The sequence below is a fragment of the Mytilus trossulus genome, chromosome 2 (genome assembly GCF_036588685.1).
Source record: "Mytilus trossulus isolate FHL-02 chromosome 2, PNRI_Mtr1.1.1.hap1, whole genome shotgun sequence".
NCBI classification, from domain to species: Eukaryota; Metazoa; Mollusca; class Bivalvia; order Mytilida; family Mytilidae; genus Mytilus; species Mytilus trossulus.
Window position 1 is genome coordinate 43,941,709 of NC_086374.1, and position 16,686 is coordinate 43,958,394.

Sequence of the window (16,686 nt, forward strand, 5' to 3'; positions counted from 1 at the left end):
AGAATTTTTGCAATATGGATTAATAAAATGATTTGTTTGTTATCTGTTCAATTCATCTTTAAAAAAAATAGTTAATTGGAAAAATATGCTGTTTTTTCTTCGAAGTAAACAGTAAATGACAACGATACTAGTTTACGATTGAACAAAATTGGTGCTCATAGCAGTATTAAAAAAACAAGAAATTATGCATAGGAAACTGCTTTGAATATACAAATTCATTATAAGTATTATAGAAATAAATAGAAATCGTTATCTAGATATGTACAACGTTTGATTCCATTATTGTCTTAAAGAGAGGCCAAAGATACTAAAGGTACATTTATGATTTAAAATCACTATGTACACTGACTACCTATGACAGCTTATAGATGTTGATGTGACTTGAATTTTTACTGCAGATAACAAATGCATCATTTATATTGTTTAATGCAGTAAAATGATAGTTTTAAATCATAAACATAAGGTCACAGAAAACAGCATTGGATAGGTATATTCAGGTTGGCAAAATAACACTTGTACTGCCAATTTAGCTTTATCAAATTATCTTAACAATGCCCTATATCTTTGAATTCAAAAGAAATACTTAAGTTCAAAAAGTATTTATTTAGTTAATAAATTAGTTATTGGTTTAATAAACAGCAGCTTTAGGGGATCGTTTTTAGAAAATATCTATCATTGATAACAACTACAATATATTTGTATTTGTTTGTTATTGTGTACCACTGCAGACAAGAGCCTTTCTCCACTTTTAGTGACAGTGCTCTAATATTTTTAATTGATTACAACTTTTTCCGGGAATGTGAGGACTGGAAAGTATATTCAGTTTTAAATTTTCCTTGGTAAAGTTTCCAGATACAACTCTCATCACAGGATGCATGAACTTACAAAAATCAATCAGATTAATATAAACTGTGCAGCTTGTTTCCAGGTCTTACATTTTGTTATCCTTGTATATTTTGATACATATTTCATGAATAAATATGTTAATTCAAAACTACAAAAGCAACATTTGAAAAATTTATATATATTTAAGTAACATTTTAAGTGTCCAGGTACATTATATTTTTTTATTTGGTGGATAACTACTCATGAATTCAGGTGCTCCTGTAATAGAGAAAGATTTGCAAAACTGTTACAGAAAGAATGAAAACTGCCGTTTCTCTCCCCAATTTCATGTATCCCCATTGTTTATCGCTAAAGTTGACCTACAAATAAAATCATCGTAGATACCTGGAATAAAATTTAGTATTTACACCAGATGCGCGTTTTGTCTACAAAAGACAAAACAATGATGTTTGAATGTCTAGCACAAGGATAATAGATACGCTGAACGGTGCCCACTGGTCACCCTATAAATAGTACTCTTCTATGTAGTGATATTGTAGTTCTAAAAATAGAAAACTAAAAATAGACAATTCTTCTTTCCATTTAGCAATATACCGTAGACCGGAAAATATAGATAAGAGTGGTATGTATGCATTTAATTTATTGTATCAAACATTTAATATGATGGCAACATACACTATGTTTATATAAAGCTGCAACTATTAATCTTTTTGAACTGAAAATTTGCAATTGTTTCTGGTTAAATGGCTACTTAGGCATGATTGAACAAATCATTTTTTGTTTCATGATTACCTTACACACACATTTAATTGTGGTAATCTTAACCAGAAATGGGATTTGATAACCTCTGTTGGCCTCAATATGCTAGAATGGGATAACTTCTGGTCACCTTATTCATATTGGATTAGGTGACCTCTGGTCACCTTATGTAAATATTGGATTTGGTGACCTCTGGTCACCATATGTTAATATTGGATTTGGTTACCTATGGTCACCTTATGCAGATTTCAGATTTGGTTATCTCTGGTAATTAACATTTACATACAACTAGTTGATGTTTTTCATCTCATTTGAAGAAAGTTTGAGACAATCAAAGAAAGAGAGAAAAGAAGAAGAACAGGTTTGATATACAGTATGGGTTCAACAAATATAGAATATTATTACATTAAGTTTGATATATCTATATCTATATATTACTATCCTCATCAGATAGAAAATGTAGATAAGAGTGGAATGTATGCATTTACTTTATTGTATTAAACCTTTGATATGATGGAAACATACACAATGTTTATATAATGCTGCATCTATTATTCTTTTTGAACTTAATAATTGTAAATATTTCCTGTAAAATGGCCACTTAGGCTTGATTGAACAATTCATTTTTGTTTATTGATTACCTTACACAAATATTTAATTCAATTACATGTGGTCATCTTAACCAGAAATGGAAATTGATAACCTCTAGTGGCCTTAGCATGCTAGAATGGGGTAACTTCTGGTCACCCTAATCATATATTGGATTTGGTAACCTCTGGTCACCTTTTGATAATATTAAATTTGGTGACTTCTGGTTACCTTATGTCAATATTGAATTTGGTTACCTCTGGTCACCTTATTCAAATATAAGATTTGATGACCTCTGGTCACCTTATGTTAATATTGAATTTGGTTATCTCTGGTCACTCATGTTTATATTGGATTATGTTATCTCTTGTCACCTTATGTTAATATTGGATTTGGTTACCTCTGGTCACCTTATTCATATATTAGATTTGGTTATCTCTGGTCACCTTCTGTTTATATTTTTGTTTTGGTTATCTCTGGTCACCTTATGCTTATATTGGATTTGGTTACCTCTGGTCACCTTATGGTAATATTAGATTTGGTTACCTCTGGTCACCTTATGTAAATATTAGATTTGGTGACCTCTGGTCACCTTATGTTAATATTGGATTTGATTATCTCTGGTCACCTTACGTTTATATTGGTTTGGTTACCTCTGGTCACTTTATGTTAATATTGGATTTGGTCACCTCTGGTCACCTTATGTTAATATTAGATTTGGTTACCTCTGGTCAACTTATGTTAATATTGGATTTGATTATCTCTGGTCACATTATGTTACTATTAGATTATGTGACCTCTGGTCACCCTATGTTAATATTCGGTTTGGTTACCTCTGTTCACCTTATGTTAATATTAGATTTGGTTACCTCTGGTCACCTTATGCAGAATTCAGATTTGGTTATGTCTGGTAATTAACATTTACATACAACTAGTTGATGTTTTTCATATCATTTGAAGAACGTTTGAGACAATCAAAGAAAGAGAGAGAAAAAGAAGAACAGGTTTAATATACATTATGGGTTCAACAAGAATATAGAAAATTATTACATAAAGTTTGATATATCGATAAAACTTTACACAATGAACATTTATCTTTCACGATCATCTACAAGCAAATCTCAGAAAAATCCTTGATCTTTCAAATATTGCCAAGAGCATGGACAGTTGATAATTTAGTCAATTTCTACTTATACTCATCATATACGTTTGGATAAATAAAATTGAATTTTACTAATACAGTTATTATATATTTATCTTCTTTTTTCAGAAGTCGTCAGAAAGTGTAGATAAGAGAGGTATGTATGCATTTACTTTATTGTATTAAACCTTTAATATGATGGAAACATACACAATGTTTATATAATGCTGCAAGTATTATTCTTTTTGAACTTAATAATTGCAATTACTTCTGGTAAAATTGCCACTTAGGCTTGATTGAACAATTCATTTTTTGTTTATTGATTACCTTACAAAAATATTTAATTTAATTACATGTGGTCATCTTAACCAGAAATGGAAATTGATAAACTCTAGTGGCCTTAGCATGCTAGTAACTTCTGGTCACCCTAATCATATATTGGATTTTTTGTGACCTCTGGTTACCTTATGTCAATATTGGATTTGGTTACCTCTGGTCACCTTATTCAAATATAAGATTTGATGACCTCTGGTCACCTTATGTTTATTTTTGATTTGGTTACCTCTGGTCACCTTATTCATATGTTAGATTTGGTTATCTCTGGTCACCTTATGTTTATATTGGATTTGGTTATCTCTGGTCATCTTATGTTTATATTGAATTTGGTTATCTGTGGTCACCTACTTGTTTATATTGGATTTGGTTACCTCTGGTCACCTTATGGTAATATTAGATTTGGTTACCTCTGGTCACCTTATTTAAATATTAGATTTGGTGACCTCTGGTCACCTTATGTTAATATTAGATTTGGTTACTTCTGGTCACCTTATGTTTATATTGGATTGGTTACCTCTGTTCTCCTTATGTTTATATTAGATTTAGTTATTTCTGGTCACTTTATGTTTATTTTGGATTTTGTTATCTTTTGTCACCTTATGTTGATATTGGATTTGGTTACCTCTGGTCACCTTATTTCTATATTAGATGTGGTTACCTCTGAGCACCTACTTGTTTATATTGGATTTGGTTACCTCTGGTCACCTTATGTCTATATTAGATTTGGTTACCTCTGGGCACCTTATGTTTATATTAGATTTGCTTATCTCTGGTCACCTTATGTTACTATTAGATAAGGTGACCTCTGGTCACCTCTGGTCACCTAATGTTAATATTGGATTTGGTTACCTCTGGTCACCTTATGTTTATATTGGATTTGGTTACCTCTGGTCACCTTTTTGTTAATATTAGATTTGGTTACCTCTGGTCACCTTATGTTAATATTGGATTTGGTTACCTCTGGTCACCTTATGTTTATATTGGATTTGGTTACCTCTGGTCACCTTTTTGTTAATATTAGATTTGGTTACCTCTGGTCACCTTATGTTAATATTAGATTTGGTGACGACTTATGGTCACCTTATGTTAATATTGGATTTGGTTATCTCTGGTCTCCTTATGTTTACATTGGATTTGGTTATCTCTGCTCACCTCATGTTTATATTGGAATTGGTTACCTCTGTTCAGCTTATGTTTATATTGAATTGGTTACCTCAGGTTACCTTATGTTTATATTAGATTTGGTTATTTCTGGTCACCTAATATTTATATTGGATTGGTTACCTCTGGTCATCTTATGTTTATATTAAATTTGGTTATTTCTGGTCACCTTATGTTTATATTGGATTTGGTTATCTCTTGTCCCCTTATGTTAATATTGAATTTGGTTACCTCTGGTCACCTTATGTTTATATTGGATTTGGTTACCTCTGGTTACCTTATGCTTATATTAGATTTGTTTACCTCTGGTCACCTAATGTTATTATTGGATTTGGTTACGTCTGGTCACCGTATGTTAATGTTAGATTTGTTAACCTCTGGTCACCTTATGTTAATATTGGATTAGGTAACCTCTGGTCACCTTATGTTAATATTGGATGAAGGTTACCTCTGGTCACCTTATGTTAATATTGGATTAGGGTTACCTCTGGTCACCTTATGCAGATTTCAGAGTTGGTTATCTCTGGTAATTAACATTTACATACAACTAGTTGATGTTTTTTATATCATTTGTAAAAAGTTTGAGACAATCAAAGAAAGAGAAAAAAAGAAGAAGAGCAGGTTTAATATACATTTTGGGTTCAACAAGAATATATAATATTATTACATTAAGTTTGATATGCCTAAAAAACTTTACACAATGAACATTATCTTTCATGATCATCTGCAAACAAATCTTAGGAAAATCCTTGACCTTGCAAACATTGGCAAGATCATTGACAGTTGATAATTAAGTAAAATAATACTGATCCTCATAAGATACTTCCGGATAAATAAAATTGAATTTACTAATACATTTATCATATATTTATCTTCTTTTTTCAGAAGTCCTCAGAAAATGTAGATGAGAGCGGTATGCATGCATTTAATTTATGGTGACAAACCTTTAATATGATGGAAAAATGCACTATGCTTATATAATGCTGCAAATATAATTCTTTTTGAACTTAAATCTTGCACTCGTTTCTGGTAAAATTGCCACTTAGGCTTGATATAACAAATCATTGTTTGTTTCTTGATTACCTTACATAAATATTTAATTTGATTACATCTAAATCAGAAATGGGATTTGTTAACCTGTGGTGGCCTTAACATGCCAGAATGGGGTAACTTCTGGTCACCAAATTCATATATTGGATTTGGTGACATCTGGTTACCTTAGTTATTAGATTTGGTGACCTCTGACCACATTATGTTAATATTGGATTTGGTTACCTCTGGTCACGTTATGCTGATTTAAGATTTGGTTACCTCTGGTCATAAAAACATAAGTCAGGTAATGTTTTTTTTATCATTTGTAGGAAATGTAAGACAATCGAAGAGCAGGAAAAAAGAACAAGAACAGGTTTGATATACATTACTGGTTCAGCAAGACTAAACTTTATTGTATATTAGTGAATACACTTGATTCTCAAAGAAAACTGTGTAAGTTGTTTAAAATACATAAATTGGTGATCTCGTGTTTTTTTTAAAATCATTTATAGAGTAGTAGGTAAGGAATGGTGAATGGGTCGAAAGGAACAATCAAACTGAAATTTGGAGAACAAACTGACAAAGCTGGGCATGTATTGTTTTAGCTTGACTGCAAGAAAAGATCACAACTGTATTTCACTTCATTTTCAGGTGAAGTTGACTATCAAGTTAAACATGTTAAATACTTTAACCGAGACTCTTGTCGATAAAGAATTAACCAAAAAGGCTGTATGCCGAAAAATGAAAGTGATATCTGCCCCAAAAAAGGGTGACATTGAAAAAACTAAGTAAGTGTTTGAGGGGAATTCAATTGTTCAGATTTTACGAACATTGGATCTATAATGGCTACAAAGGCAATCGTCTTCTTGGCATCTTTATTACATACTAAGAGTTTAGAATAAAATACACAATAGGAAATGCAAACAACTAGATTAACATGAAATATATAAAACATACATTTTCCAAATACCATGATCATTATATTCCAATAAAGGTTGATTAATCATGCATTGTGACCAAAGGTTACCAAAGCAAATATTTTAAACGGTGACCGGAGGTTACTAAAATTAATATCTGTGTATGTTGACCAAAGGTAACCCCATTCCAAATATGTAAAGGGTGACCAGAGGTAACTTAAATTAATATATGTATACGATGCCCGGAGGTAATCTCATTCAATAATATGAAAGGGTTACCAAATTCGAAATCTGTGTAAGGGGACCGGAGGGAAACATACAAACATAGCTAATATCTGTGTAGGGTGACCAGAGGTAACCACATTCAATATCTTTAATGTTGACCAAAGATATTCATTATTTATGAATTGTAACCATAAGTAACATAAGCCAATTTATTGTAGGGTGAACAAAAGTAACCATTTTCAATATATGTGTAGGATGACCAGAGGTAACCAAAGCCAATTTCTGTGTGGGTGACCAGAGGTTACCATGTTTAAAATATATGTAGGGCGACCAGAGGTAACCATAGTCAATATCTGTTTAGGGTGACCAGAGGTAATCATATTCAATATCTTTGTAAGGTGACACGAGGTAGCCTTATTCAATATCTGTGTAAGGTGACCATAGATAACCTTATTCAATATCTGTGTAGGGTGACCAGAGGTAACCATATTCACAATTTTGGTAGGGTGGCCAGAGGACATCATAGTCAATATATGTGTAGGGTGACCAGAGGTAACAATATTCAATATCTTTGTAGGGTGACAAGAGCTAACCACATTCAACATCTTGGTAGTGGGACCAGAGATTACCAAATTAAACATCTAAGTAGGGTAAATAAAGGTACCTAAATTCAATATTTATGCATGGTGTTTAAAGCAATTATTTTTTATCTGTGTATGGTGATCCAAGGTAACCACATTCCAAAAAAGCCAATTGCTATATATATTTGTTGACAACGGCAACATAATTAAATATATGTGTACAGCGACCAGAAGTTACTAGATAAATATATTTATTATAAAAGTAGCGCAAAAAGTGTGAATCGAGATAACCGATGCTAAACAAATTCATTTTTTGTAAATTGTAATCGAGGGTAACATAAGCCAATTTATTGAAGGTTGACCAAAGGTAACCATTTTCAATATCTTTGAAGGATGACGAGAGGTAACCATAGCCAATATATGTGTGGGTAACAAGAGGTAACCATTTTCAAAATATGTGTAGGGTGACCAGCGGTAACCATTGTCAATATATGTGTAGGGTGACCAGAGGTAACCACATTCAATATCTTTTTAGGAGATCAAAGATAAACATATGCAATATCTTTGTAAGGTGACCAGAGGTAACCTCATTCAATATCTGTGTAGGGTGACCAGAGGTAACCATATTCAAAATGTTGGTTAGGTGACCAGAGGTCACCATAGTCAATATATGTAAAGGATGACCAGAGGTAATCACATTCGATATCTGTAATGGTTTACCAGAGGTTACCTTTTCCAATGTGTGTGAAGGTTGATCAGAGGTTACAACGTTCAATATATGAGTTGGGTGACCGAAGTTTACAAAATTAAATATAAGTAGGCTAAATATACGTAACCAAATTCAATATTGATGCACGGTGACTAGAGGTAACCAAATTTTATATTTGTGTATGAAAAGAGGTTATCACATTCAAAATATGTGAAGGGTGACCAGAGGTACTGTAACCCCATTCAATATATGTGTATGGTCACTTGAGGTATTTAAAATTCATATATGTATAAGGTGACCAAAGGTCACCAAATTTAATATTTTTGTAAAACATGTATAATTAATTATATAAAAACTCCACAGTCATCAGTACACTTTCGTTATTACGGGACTTACGAAAGAACTCACACGATGGGAGCGCTCAAGGCATCTAAAATCATTCACATGATTAAGAAGATTCCTGCTGTTCCTTACTTTTTTAATGTTGTAAATGTCTTCTGGTATATCTGTTTACTCCTTGGTTTTTATTGTTTTTGTCTTAGTAGGGGGACCAGAGATTACCAAAATCAAGACCTATTTAGGGTGACACACGGTAGTAAAAGCCAGTTTATACGGGTTTTTTTTACCGAAAGTAACTCAATTAAAAGTACTTTAGTATGTGAAAGGTGTCTAGATATTTATAACCGTGATCATTATCTGTGAAGGATGGCAAGTTTATAACTTATTCAAAAATCTGTGTAGGGTGACCAGAGGTTTCCATATTCAATATATGTCACCAGAGTTCATTATGTAGAACGTGACAGGATGAAACAAAATTCAATATCTGTTTAGGGTGGCAAGGTTGACCAGTGGTTACCAAATTCAGTATCATACATGTTATGATGGTATGATACTAAACCCCTAACGGGAAGGATTGTGCCTGATGTTCATATGTTGACATCATAATCTTTCAGTCAGTTTAATTGAAGTCTGGAGCTGGCATGTCAGTTAACTGCTAGAAGTCTGTTGTTATTTATGTATTATTGTCATTTTGTTTATTTTCTTTGGTTACATCTTCTGACATTTGACTCGGACTTCTCTTGAACTGAATTTTAATGTGCGTATTGTTATGCGTTTACTTTTCTACATTGGTTAGAGGTATAGGGGGAGGGTTGAGATCTCACAAACATGTTTAACCCCGCCGCATTTTTGCGCCTGTCCAAAGTCAGGAGCCTCTGGCCTTTGTTAGTCTTGTATTATTTTAATTTTAGTTCCTTGTGTACAATTTGGAAATTTAGTAGGGCGTTCATTATCACTGAACTAGTATATATTTGTTTAGGGGCCAGCTGAAGGACGCCTCCGGGTGCGGGAATTTCTCGTTACATTGAAGACCTGTTGGTGACCTTCTCCTTTTGTTTTTTTATGTGGTCGGGTTGTTGTCTCTTTGACACATTCCCCATTTCCCATCTAAATTTTATCTTATAATTTGTCGATAAATTCAATATATGTGAAGGGTGACCAGAGGTTATCAATTCAGTATCTTATTATTTGTAGGTAAATTCAAGATATGTAAAGGATGATCAGAGGTTACCAAATTCAATATATGTGTGGGGTGACCAGAGGTCATCACAATTAATAATAAAAAAGGTGACAAGATGTAACGAAATTCAATATCTGTGAAAGGTTGCCGGGGTGACCAGAGGTAACCAAATTCAATATCTTATAATTTTTAAGCGAATTCAATACATGTGTTGGGTGACCACAGTTAACCAAATTCAATATATGTGTAGGGTGACCAGAAGTCACCACATATAATTATCTAAAACGTGACAGGATGTAACAAAATTCAATATATGTTTAGGGTGGCGAGGTTGACCAATGGTTACCAAATTCAGTATCTTATAATTTGTAGGTAAATTCAATATAAGTGAAGGGTGACCAGAGGTTACCAAATTCAATATATGTGTAGGGTGACCAGAGGTGGTCACCACAATTAATTATGTAAAAGGTGACAAGATGTAACGAAATTCAATATCTGTGTAGGGGGGCATTCAATATCTATATTTGTGTCAGGTAATTGGAAGAACCACTATAAATTTATCTGCAAAGGGAGTAAGGTTAATAAAGTAACTATGTATTTGTATCAAATGACCAGTGTAACTGTAAGCACAATTAGTTTCTGTGTAGGGTGACCAGAGGTAACCAATGGCAGTTTAAAGTAGCCTGAGTGCGAGGCATACCATCTTTTTAGTTATATGTCATGAGAGTGCAATATAGGCCATTAGGTTATTTTTTTTTTTCTAAAAAATAAGTCATGTCACTCGCTTTAAGATATTAATAGAGTAAAGGGTGACTCTTCTATTCATTTTTAATTGTTTCGTTTGAGTGAATCATTATAATAATTGATTATTTGTGTATTTTCTTTACTTTCTGTAAGTCTCTCAACAGTATCCTTTGAAATATGGTAATTCCGTAACTTTGCATTAAGCTAATATCCGTATTACATAGCAGCAATTATAAACTTTGTATCCCCTTAGTAACGTACTTTCACTTTAAACCGGAAATCATGTACTATTTTTTGTCGCGTATAGACTCAATTTTAACCGTTTCTGTTCAGGTGACCAGTGGGCACCGTTCAGTGTAACTATTATCCTTGTGCGAATGTCTACGGCAAGCATAATTGTGTTTAATAACCAAATACCGATTTTAAAATCGTACGCGATTTGGACGAATGGTTTTAATATTAATGAGTAAAGGATATCCCTGCTTCTACGTAGTGCTGAATTACTGTGTTTTCCGGCTTGTAAAAGAAACGTAAATAGTTAAATGGAGAGCTCAAGAAACGTTATTTCACGAGAAACAGAAAGGAAATGTGTAAAAAAGTGTGTTTCATGTCAATCTGTTCTTTTGTTTATCTCGTTCTCAACAATGTAATGCATGAACTTTTGAGGTGTTTTCTAACTATAAAACACAAAATGATTGACGTGAGAGGCTTGGCCATATAGGGAATTGACGTTTTGAAGTCGTCTTTCCCCCAAAAGGACAGGTTTACGTGCTAGACATCTCGTTTCTGAGTGTTACAAACATAATACTCCTTTTAGACCACTCAATGTCCTCAATGTGCATTTTATAAATACATGTAGTTTATAGTATGAATACTGCCATACATGTACATTTTTCGTTCGAGATCACTTTAACCTTCAACGGCGTTTTTGTCAAGTATTGAGGCTGTTTGTTGAAATTATATGTTCAATGTGTGGCATCGTGCAGACTATAACATAGCTATTTTATATATATGTATATCATGGACAATGAGTTTCATGGGCACATTAGTTCGAGACCCCAAAAAAATGGTTAGATAAATAGGTGAAGTCAAGTATTTTTTGGAAAAATCTGTAAAAGTAATTCAAAATTTGTTCCTTTCGACGTTTATTTACAAATTATAATGTCAGATTAATTATCCGCCACCTTTATGTGTACATTCAAATTATTCATCATCGTAAAAAGCCTTTTATCGTGTATAAACCTAGGTATTAGATTGAAGTTTTGTTCATCTTTACACATATAATACTAAGATGTTGCAAATTCAAATGATTCAAATATTATTAAACGGTTATTAGATATGAGAGTCAGACAAAATGTCGATGTCGAGACCCATTTCGTCAAGGTCCACATGTTTGTCCATTGTCTACATTTCTAAGAAATTGGATTGTTACCTACCGCTTTATAAGACAAAATGTTAACAGAACCTAGATACAATACAAATTGAAATGTTGTGGAATGCCATATGATCGCAATATTTTTCCAATGACTTTCTCTGTAGATGCTGTCAAACGCTTTCCCGAAGTCGACACAGTTTATATATAGCTGCCGTTACCATTCTGTGCATTGTTCTTTAATATTTCTTAATGTAAATATCTGGTCGACGCTACCTCTCCTTTCAAGTTCATATTTATTTTCCGCTATAATAGGGAGTTCTGCTGGCGTTGGTCTATTATGTAGCTTACTGAAATAATCTGTCCATCTTCATTCTTGTTCATCTGCAGATGCTGTTTTGTTCCACAAATAATTTTGGTGATTTCTTATGTTGCTTTGTTCGCCTTTGTAACCTGCTTCTGCAGTCTTTTCATCTTAGTTCTTTTGTCATTTCGTACCATTCTATTGACATTTCTGTGTATTTGACTATATTCATTCCTTAAGAGTTTGTGATTTTGCCTCGTTCAATTTCTTACTTGTATTTCACCGAATAATAATAATGTTCCATGTTCTAGGTGTGATCCAATCTTAATGTTTCTGTTTTTGTTTAAATTCATGAGAGTCTTCTGCATTTTTAGTACATATTTCAGAAATTTTCCCCATTTATCATGAATTGTTTCTGTGTCTTCTTCATAATTTATGTTTATCTAAAGGTCTGTATTTATTTCTCATCAAGGTTGTATATTCTTTTCTTACGTTGCTTTCTTTCAACTTTTCAATGTCAAACTGCTTCCAAGATCTTGTGTTCATTAGCTATGTGAGTTTAATGTCAGATGTTATTAAATGGTGATCACTTCCATAATCAGCTCCTCTCCTGACTTTAACATCCAACAGGGATCGTTTCCACATTCCATTTATTATGATGTGATATATTTGGTTCTTGTCTCGTTGGTAAGAATGCACCATGTCAATTTATGAATGTTTCGATGAGGACAAAATTGTCCCTCCTATTACATAGTCGTTAGTGGAACATAGTTCTGTTAGTCTTTCACCATTTTCATTCCTATTACCCCATGCATGGTTTCCATTGTTATGTCAAAGTGGGTGTTACTTGATCCAACTATGGCATTCATATCTCCTATTATGATTTTGATGTCATGTTTTGGAGTTTTGTCTATTTCCTGTTGAAGTTATTCATAAAATGCGTCCGGAGCCTCTGGCCTTTGTTAGTCTTGTATGATTCTAATTTTAGTTTCTTGTGTATAATTCGGAGTTAAGTATGACGTCCATTATCACTGAACTGGTATACATATTTGTTTAAGGGCTAACTGAAGGACTGCGCCGGGTGCGGGAGTTTCTCGCTGCATTAAAGACCCATTGGTGGCCTTCGGTTGTTGTCTGCTCTATGGTCGGGTTGCTGTCTCTTTGACACATTCCCCATTTCCGTTCTAAATTATATTTGATCTCCTCGCTGGAATCATTTGTTAAATAGTAATATTGCAGTATAATCATGTTTCCCTTTAAGCTTTGCTATAATCAGCCTTCTATTCATTGGTTTCCATTCCATTAAAAATTTCGCAATTCCTCTCTTCAAAATTATTGCTACCCCATCAAGATGTTGCCCATCAAATCTTCCAGAGTATAGTGTAGTTTATCCAGTTCTTGTTGTTAATCTCCAGAGTCTGCACATCTGCTTTCACCTATGCCTAAGATATGTTGTTTGTAACGTCGCATTTCAGATGTTTATTTCTGCAAGTTTCCCAGCAGAGTACATTGTACTGAAATTCCAGAACCCAATTCTAGTTTTAGTTTTGACCGCGTTTAGGGCCTCCGGATTCTAAATGGTAGTTACCTCTCGGCTTTCACTGACAACAGTCATACTTGCTCCGCTGTTGCTTTATAAATAGATACCAGGATTAAAATTAGTATCGACGCCAGACGCGCGTTTCGTCTTCAAAAGACTCATCAGTGACACTTGAATCCAAAAAGTAAAAAGGCCAAATAAAGAACGAAGTTGAAGTGCATTTGGACCAAACTTCCTAAAGATTTTGTCAAATACAGCTAATGAAAACTATTCCTGAGGTAGAAAAACCTTTGTATTTCAATATCATATCATTGATAATATATATCAGCACAGTGCTGACAACTAGGCAGGTGATACCCTCAGGATATAGAACGCCGGAATCTTTCATACTCATATCGAATTTATTGATTTGAATTATAAATAAACAAAAAGATAACTCCTCCTTTAAATATATCAGGTTTAACATTCTTTCCTCCTTTTACATTTCATATCATTTCATTGTACTGTTGTTTCAACTTCTGCTTAAAACACAATCTATTATATTTTCCAAAATTTTGAGAAATTCCTTGCATCACTAAAACTTTACCATAAATGAAATGCTTAAAGAGACAGCCATGCATTAATTATAAACATTGTCCTGACAATGAAACTAATTCTTGAATTAAACCAAGCAAGAGATCATTTGATGCCCGATCACTTTACATTATTCTAAGTTTGTAAGAGAATGATAATCCCCTTCTTCATGATAAGTACTCGATATGTATAGGTTAAACAATACTTTGTCATATTTTATGAATATTTAAAGCCCAAGGCGAAGCCCTGCATAAAATATGACCAAGTATTGTCTGACCAATTGAGCATATTCCCACTTCCTAATGACCTTACAAAATGATCCATTCAAGTGTAATATTCAAACAATATTAAGAGTCCTTCTTTCATAATGAAGTGAACGGAAAACAAAGGTACTGATCATTTTGATGGATGGAATGAAATAGAACTGACATAGTTTGTGAGGGACCAAAAAGGATGAATTGGTCAAAAATTTGAATTTTTCTTTTGCCTCAGGTAAAATTTAATACTTTAATATATTATCTTACTTTTTTAAAGCTCAAAATGTTATATAAATCCTCTATTTGAACCTTTTTTTAAAATTCAGACCATTAAACATGAAAGATGCTTACTTTGTTTTGATAAATGTATATATATTGTGTTTAATTAAAGAATCAAGTTTTAGGCAAACACATAACAAACACAAAATTCGCTTTGAATGACGAGATCTGACATGATAACAGAATGGCGATGTGATTGATTTCACTGACAAGTCTGTACACTATTTGTAGCAATGGATGCTCAAGTTCTCAAGGTCAAGTCTAAATAGAACGAGGGTTATGATCCCCAAATACGTCAGGTCTTATTCGCATCACCCCCTGGTTTCAGGGGAGTAAACTTTTTTAATATTAGTAATTTCTATATCATAAAACTCGATGTGCACGCTAACTATATAGTTCAAACTATGTACCATAAAGCAGTCAAGCTCGAACTGGTACCAAATCAGAACCGGTCACTCATGGAAGAATGAGATGGTCTAAACAGAACTACCTGCGATACCGCAGGAATGTAAAATCTTATAAATATGATCCGACGTCAATTACGGGAAACGATCATAACCCCGTAATTTTCCCAGATCCCGACAGTCTTTTTGAGTCTGATATATAGATACTTTATTCTCTAAAAACTAGATACAAGTTTACAGAGAAACATACATTATGAATACAGACACAATAGTTAAGGTAAACAAATGCAGTAATTATGATGACATACATGTTTAGTAGCATGTAGAATTAATGATATAAGAAGGAAAAATGGTCGGTAAGATGATTATGCGATTTTATTTACATGGAGGGACAAACTTTTTTTTTTATTAATACACTTAATAAATAAACACAGTTTTATTAAGACAGATTGTTTTTTACTATTAAATAATGAGCAAAATGAAATCATATTTGGATTATTTGAAAACTTGATTTGTAGAAATAATTGTCTTTCGTTTTTTCAAATGTGAACAGCGAAACAAATAATGAAATTCGTCGCCTATCTCACCGGAACTACACAACGAACATGTTCTTTCATTTCGGGCAATGTTTTGCCATCTTGCCTTTTCACTTGTTTGTTCAAAATGCAACATTCAAAGTTAAGACATTTTATATATCGTATTGGTGGGTGTGCTTCAGTTTTGCTCCTACGTCGTTCGGGTTATTGGGTTATCTCGTGCTGTGCAGATTAAATTACATATACCGATTAGATTGGCCAATTACTGTTTTAACACATGACGCAATCAATTCACGTGAACGTTTTAGAAATGTGGACGTTATTCCACAATCCACGGATCCTAGGAAAGTTTCTTATAGGGTAAGGAAAGGGGGGAAATATTACTTTGGTAAGTTTTAAATTAATATTTTTTTTATATTTAGATTCATTCTAAAATTGCAATTTAATGGTATATTTTTTTTAATCGTTTCCGTTAAATTTATTCCCAATTGTTATTTAATTGGTAAACTTTGACAAATTGTGTACTTTCAAATCGGTGTATGAAATAAAAACATAACTGCAAGGGTTATTGAGTTTAAATTAGATTACCTTGTAAACATCAAAGGAATGCTGATTCCATCATCATGTGGGGTCCTCCTTCCTTGGCTGTTTCGGCGCTATTCGACAACAACCTCCAGAGGTGCGCCGGCTCAGGTGATCAATCTGAACCTGGAACTGGATGGCATACACGGTCTCAGCTGATGTCATTGCTGTTCTTCTGTAACTGAATGCTGTTCTGTATATCAATATCTGTCCATTATCTACACAATAACTGTTCATTGTTCTAACACTTTGTACTTTTCCACACTTCATCTCTTTTCCTC

General features: G+C 33.2%; 1 protein-coding gene across 1 annotated transcript in view; it reads left to right on the forward strand.

The window, feature by feature from the left end:
• The first annotated feature begins 1,700 nt into the window (after positions 1-1,700).
• LOC134705788 (uncharacterized) overlaps positions 1,701-16,686 on the forward strand; it is a 474,551-nt gene continuing 459,565 nt past the window's right edge. Inside the window, exons 1-5 of the mRNA XM_063564505.1 lie at positions 1,701-1,966; positions 5,717-5,744; positions 6,193-6,236; positions 6,515-6,651; positions 7,583-7,665. Of these exons, the coding sequence (XP_063420575.1) occupies positions 1,901-1,966; positions 5,717-5,744; positions 6,193-6,236; positions 6,515-6,651; positions 7,583-7,665 (358 nt within the window). The 5' untranslated portion in view covers positions 1,701-1,900. The remainder of the gene's footprint in view (positions 1,967-5,716; positions 5,745-6,192; positions 6,237-6,514; positions 6,652-7,582; positions 7,666-16,686) is intronic.